At 60.1% G+C, this 6584-nt stretch overlaps 1 protein-coding gene across 2 annotated transcripts; it reads right to left on the bottom strand.

The window, feature by feature from the left end:
- Window positions 1-746: 746 nt before the first annotated feature.
- TMEM151B (transmembrane protein 151B) lies at window positions 747-6285 on the bottom strand (the record flags this gene model as incomplete). Of its 2 annotated transcripts, none has more annotated exons than XM_079147688.1 (3): window positions 5519-6285; window positions 3036-3476; window positions 747-1874 (listed from the first exon to the last, which is right to left on the bottom strand). In XM_079147688.1, exons 1-3 carry the CDS (start codon window positions 5633-5635, stop codon window positions 747-749), a joined length of 1686 nt encoding a protein of 561 aa, XP_079003814.1. In that variant the 5' UTR covers window positions 5636-6285. The 2 variants fall into 2 exon arrangements, with proteins under 2 accessions (XP_079003814.1, XP_079003815.1); XM_079147689.1 differs by having other exon boundaries at window positions 3036-3330; window positions 5519-6283.
- Between the last annotated feature and the right edge of the window lie 299 nt (window positions 6286-6584).

Below are 6584 nucleotides of genomic sequence, written 5' to 3' on the forward strand. Positions count from 1 at the left end.
CTAGGCCCTGACTCCTGAGGCTCAGTGAGATAAACAACAGCGGAGGGAGTGGCAGAAAGAAAACCCCAAGCTTTGGGGACAGTGCCAAGAAAAGGACAGCAACATTTCCAGAGTGTGGAAATGGAGTATTGGGGCTGCCACCTGGCCCTGGCCTCAGACCCACTGAATTCATTAGCTGGTTAGAAGCCAGCCCTCGGGTTCACCAAACCACCACCCCCTCAAGAGAGGCCTCGTGGGGCGACCAAACGGAAGAAGGAAAGCCCCAACTGCCCTTCCCCACAACCTTTACACCTCCCAGCTGCACTGCCAGGGCCGCTCCCTTGAGAGAAGGCCCAACAGCACAGTTGCCAAATAACAGTCAGAAGACCTGTTGAAAGGCTGGATGGGAAATCTCTCGTGTGTGTGTGTGTGTGTGTGTGTGTGTGTGTGTGTGTGTGTGTGTGTGTGTGTAGGAGGAGGAGGCATCACCCCCTTAGGAACTTGAGTGGGGTTGGAAGAGCGACTCTGCCCAGATGGGTGGGATTCTAGGGGAGGTGCTGACCCCCTCCCACCCTTCTCTGTACAGGAAAGGTGGGGGTCTCGGTCCCATCCGGGACTGTCTGTGCGCTCTCCTCTTACCCCCTCCCCTCTTCCTGCTGTAACCTGCCCAGCCTCAGTCATCCTCCTGTCTCCCCCTGCTACACGCAGGGAGCACAGGCGGCAAGGGGCAGGAGAGAGGACGCTAAGGGCCTCTCCAGGGCCGGAGGTCACAGTGAGGTCTCCACGCAGGAGCCGTGGCGGTGCAGCGGTCGGTGGCTGTGGCCCAGACACCCCTCCTGCCGGTGGACGATGAGAACCGGGAAGTAGAGGGCGTCGTGATAGGGCGGCGGCGGGCCGGCCTCCTCCTCGTCGTCGTCTTCGTCGTCCCCCATGCTGGCCTGGCTCGACAGCCGCGTCTGCTCCGTGGGGCAGCTCGCTTCGTTGACGCTCCCGCTCCGGCTGCGCCACAGACAGCTGCGTCGGGAACCGTAGAGACGGCCGAGCGAGAAGCGACTGCCCCCACAGCCCGCGCCTCCGCCCGGCCCGGGGCCGGCCCGCGGGCTGGCGCAGATGCTCAGTGCGCTGCGTGAGAAGATGGACGAGCTGCTGACGGCGCGCTGGCAGTGCTCGCAGCTGCGCCGGTACGGGGCCACGCCCGCCGCGCCCTGGCCGCCCACCCCGCCGTAGCGGCAGGTGGGCGCGAAGCCGCCGCCCGCCGCCCCGCTGCAGCGCGCGCCCAGTCCCGCCAGGTCCATGAGCACCGCCTCGGAGTAGCTGGGCACCAGCTGCTGGTTGGAGCGAATGTGCCATTCGAGCTCCGTGCTGTCCACCGTGTTGACCCGCGGCAGGCGGTGGGTAAGCGGGGGCAGCAGCTCGTCGCTGGGGCTGAGGCCGCCGCCCGCGCTGCTAGCGGAACCCGGACCCTCCAGACCGAAGAGCTTCTCCACGTGGTAGTGCGCATAGGCCGTGCGGTACTCGGCCAGCACGCGAAGGGGCCACGACAGCGTGAGCAGCGCCGCGGCCCAGAAGGCCGATGAGCAGGCATACCAGGGAGGCCTGGTTGGGTCCGGGAAGGCCACCATGAACTCGCGAAAGTCCACGTTCTTGAGGTGCATGCCCTCGCGCGCCTCCATGTAGTCGTCCAGGCCCTCGTTCTCGGCGAAGAAGCGCGCGCGCTGGCACAGATACGCGTTCTCAGCCTCCACGCTGGCAAAGCTGAAGCACTTGGTGAAGCGCAACCTCGTGGCAGGCGCGCCCTCCAGCCCCACCAGCGCCTTGGACACGTCTCGGACGCCACAGCGCGCATAGTCGAACTCGGCCTCCGCTACATGCGTGTTGACCCGTTCATGGTAGACCTGCAGCGCGGGGAGGCGGCTGGAGTCCCCAAGAGCCGGTGCCACGGTGCCCTCTGTCTGCTATTGCTGGCCCTCCCGACCGCCCGTTTGTCCCATTGCTGTTCTTGTTGCCTGGTCCAACCCTAAGCCTGTCCCGTTTTGAGTGGCGGCGGGAGCAGGCAGATCTTACCGTATGGGTTATAGAATCACCGAGGCCCTATGCTTAATCAATGAGTTAGAGATGAGGACAGGACTGCAATCCAACCTTACCTGACTGCATTCAGTAAGCTCTGCTTCCTCTGGCCTTGACCTGATCCTTTTCTCACTGCCTGCTTGGTCCTGTGCTGCTCCTCACCACCACAAGCAGCCTCCCCGTCTTCATTTTTGCGTATGTGTTTCCAAAAGGAGCCCCGGCAGAACCCCTCTGTCTCTAGGCTCCCCATTCTGGCTTTAGTTATCACTCAACCTCCTTCCTGCTTCTCACAGGTCCCAGGCTTTTGTCTACCCATCCCAGTTCTCAGACAGAGGTCACTGGTGCCAAGGACATTCCTACTCCTCCAGAACCTCAAAAGGTCTAATTCTGAAAGTGTTGATTGTTCTGAGGACTCTCCATAAATTCTCCCACACCCTCCTCTGGGAGCCTTGAACTGGGGATCCAAGCACCTGGTTTTGAGTCTATCACTCAGGAGTTGCAAACCATGGGCCAGTCTCTAAGCTTAGGTCTCCTTACCTGTGAAAGAAAACTCAGTAGCAGTCTCCTCACTGAACAGGTGAGCCCATGCTGTGAGACTGCACATGTGAAGCCATCTGTAGCCATTAAGCACTGAACTACACCCTAGAACCAGACAGCTTGGGGCTGACTCCTATCTCCTCCACATACTAGCTAAGTGACCTTGAACAAGTTACTCAACCTCATCATATCTGTTTCCTCATCTGTAAAATGGGGACATACCTACCTCATAGACTTACACTGAGTGTTAAATACTGTAGTATTTGTAAAATACTCAGATCCTGGCTCTGTCGGTGTTTGCTGTTAAGTCGTTCTTACTGCCCTCTTATTGCAGTGCCCATTCGAGCTTACTGCTGCTCTGTGCTCCTCCACACACAGGTTGTGGGGAGAGGGAGGCAAGTCTGAGCACCCTCTCCCTTCTTGAATGCCTGTACTCCCCTCCAGCCTCTCACCTGGGTGGTGGTGTAGGCATCTCCGTTGCGGTATCTGGTGACCTGACGGGTTCGGCGGACATAGTGGTAGCTGATGGCCTTCCACCAGATGCAGGGTGTGGCCTGCTGCATGCGGCCCACACGCTCCCGCACACTGCTCACATCAACACGGTGCTGCAGCTCATGGCGGGCTTGGCAGTGCCAACACTCCACCAGGTAGACGGCGTACAACATGAGCAGGAAGGCCAGGGGGATGTAGACATAGCCGTTGGAGCAAGGGCTGTCATGGTACATGAGGCTGTTGCCCTGGTAGGCGCTGCTGAAGGTGAGGCGGGTCACTGTGGTGACATGGCACCAAGCCACTGCCCCCAGGCAGCCGTACATGAGCAGTGAGAGCAGGAGGCACTTCCAGTGGGACTCACGGCAGAGGGACTTTGTGAAAGAGGGCTGGATGGGACGCTGCTGCTCAGATGGGCAGGGAGGGGGCCGAGATGAGTGGGAAGTGAGACAGAGTGGCAGGACCCGGCAAAGAGATGGATGTGAGAATGGAGGGGCAGAGACCAGCATCAGAGACACAGGTGGGGGTGTGGAAAGAAACGCAAGACCAAGACGGGAACCAGAGACCAGAGACAAACACAGAAGTGACCCAGAGACAGCCACAAGGACAGTAAAAGGGACCAGAATGCCAATACAGGAAAGTGCAGAGAGACACCCCAAGAGGCAGAGAGGGATCAGAGCCAGAAATGGAGGCCCAGGAAGCAAAGAAGACACAGATGGATAGGATGGCACCGAGAGAGAGTCCAAAGACAGACACAAAGATGGCAATGAAATAGGAGAAGGCGTGGATGGGGAAGAAGGGAGGACAGACAGATAGGCATCAGCAAAGGTAGGACCCCCTCACAGACACCTTCCAGGTGTCCCAGGACAGGGGGGAAGGACCCACTGACATCACCTCCCCACTTAACAGGTGGGGTCCTGACTTCTTGCAGATATTTTCAGTCTAGTTTCTAGAGGAACCATTCCCCTTTACCCATCCAACTCCCTAACTCTCATGGAAAATCATTCCAATACTCCCTTTGGAGGAGGAACCCCCAAGGAAGCCCAGGCCCCCTTCTGGACGACTCCCATGAGTCTTCCTGCTACACTCTAATATTGTTCTCCTCTGTTCTAGGATGGGAAGGAGGGACTGGGGTCCCTAAGCAAAAGGCAATCCAAAGGGAGGTATTCCAAAAGGCAGAGTCATGTGGCTAGGGAGAGAATGGGAACAGGGGATATGGGGCAGCCATTTGTCACAAGAAAACAATTTTTAGTGCTCTGTTAAAGCACTTGGCACATTCTGTCCCATGGTTGGCCCAATGAGTTGTTTACATGTCTGAGCCTCCTCTAGACTAAGCACTCCTGAGGGCCGGGCCCATGCCTAATTCTTGGCATCCTGAATGCCTACCATGGTGCTGGCACCCAGCAGTCACATAATATGTGACCTCTTGCTGGAATCCTGATTTGTCCCTTTAGTTCTGCAGGCCTGACCTGGAGGCTAGCCAGGAAAAAGAAAAAAGGGGTGGAAAGAAAGGGCACAGTAACAAGCAGCAGGCCCTGGATTTAGTATGGGTAGGTAGATGGAACAGGAAGTAGCACACAGCATATACCTATAAGGAGCACACACCTATGTACGCCTTTTGGGTGTCCTGTCTCTGGGAGATGTGTGCATATGGGCACGTTTGTGTCCAGCTGGTTGTGTGCTTGTCCCAACATAGGCACAACCAGAAACGGCTCTACCTGTAGTTCTGTCTCTGCTTGCTGTGCTCCTAGTCTAGTGCAATGTGCATGTGTGAGCACAAGTGTGCACAGGAGGCTGGGGGGTGGTGCTTCTGGTACTTTCCTCAGTCTCTTTGTCTCCAGTTTCAGAAGACTACTGTACAGCCCTCAACTAGGGATATGCCTAGTACCAAGACTCCTAAGGATTCTCGGGTTTAGGGACCCCTTGGGGGAGCAGCAGAGGGTTGGGAGAGGGGGGTGCACCCCACATACACATTCACGCCCCCAGTGACCCCAAAAGGTACAGCCTCTGTACACATCTAACCTTCTTAGGGCCCTAACCTAGGTAATCCCACCATTTCCCCAAGGTGCCTTCCTGACACTGAAGCCCCTAGAAGTCCCCCTTCCTGGTCATCAAGATAGCATCCCCTCTGTGAGACAGGATCCTGCCACCGTCCTCACCCTGGGAAAGCCTAGTCCCCCACTCCAGCCCAGGGTCCGCGAGGCTCCGCCCCGGGACCCTCCCCCTGCCCGGGACCCCTGGCCCCGCCCCCGGCGCGGCCCCCTCCTCGCCACCGCGGACAGCTCCGGCAGCCAGGTGGGGGCGGCGGCGCCGGACTGCGGCTGTGGCGGCCGGCTCGGGGTGCGGGGCGCCGGCCGCGCTGCGGCGGAACCGTGGGGGCCGCGCACGGCGGGGGGATGGGGACCAGGCCGCGGCCGCGCCCGGGGAAGGGGCCGCCGGCTCTCACCTCCTCTCGGGCGGGGCCCTCGTCCGCCGCTGCCATGGGCTCCTCCGGGACCCCGGAGCCGCCACCGCCGCCGCCGCCGCCGGCGCTCTCTCCCGCGGCCGAGCCAGGGGGGGACATGGCGTAGAGGGGGCGCGTCGAGCTCAGGACCTCCCGGGGGGCTGCCAGGGGCTGGGGGCATCCTGCGCGGGCCCTGGGGAAGGGGCGGGAGGGGGCGGGGCCCTCGCTGCTCCCCACCCCCCGACGGGGGGAGGGGGCCTGGAAAGGGCACCGGGGGTAAGGGGATGGAGGCCGTGGGTGGGGGGCAGGCTAGAGGGGCCGGGCTGGGGGGGCCGGGGCCGGGGGCGGGTGTCACCTTGAGGCCCTCGCGGCGCCGCTCCGCCTCCCGCCCGCTCCCGCCGCCGCCTTTTGTCTGAGCGGAGCTAGAGCCAGCGCGCCCCCCCCCCCTTCCTCCCAGCGCAGCTCAGCCCCGCCCCCGGCCCCCCAAACTCCGCCTTCCCCAAGCCTACCTAATAACCACCCCGCAAAGGGAAGAAGCAACAGGGGCGCCGCGCACCCCTTCCCGGCTCCCAGCACTGCTCTCCACACCTCCCTCCTGCCCGGCCGCCCATCCGGGGAAGATCTCTGCCGCAACTCCTCTCCTTCAGTCCTCCGTGGAGGGGGCGCCCGAGGGTCAACCAACACCCCTCCCAAGCCGGCTCCCGCAAGTTCCTGGGGCTAAGGAGTGGGGAAAGGAAACAGTCTTGGCACCCTAAGGAAGATCCTTATTCCTAATTGCGTCGTAAAGGGTTAAGGCAAGAGCCAAACTTCAGATGGATGGAATAGGGTGAAAGGGGAGAGAATGAAGCTCGTTGTGAGAAAAGGACTAACAGAGGACAGAGAAGAGGACATTGGAACCCGCCTTCACGAAACCTTCTTCCTCCCCTAGAACAGCCCCAGAAAAACAATGAAGTGCTCTAAGCTGGAGGTCAAGGAAACTTGAGTTCTAATTGTTAATCCTGGCTGTGTTATTAATGAGTTGTCTTGACCTTGGGCAAATGCCTTTCCCTCTCTCAGCCTTGATTTCTTC

This window comes from Sciurus vulgaris, assembly GCF_902686455.1.
Source record: "Sciurus vulgaris genome assembly, chromosome: 7".
Classification (NCBI taxonomy): domain Eukaryota; kingdom Metazoa; phylum Chordata; class Mammalia; order Rodentia; family Sciuridae; genus Sciurus; species Sciurus vulgaris.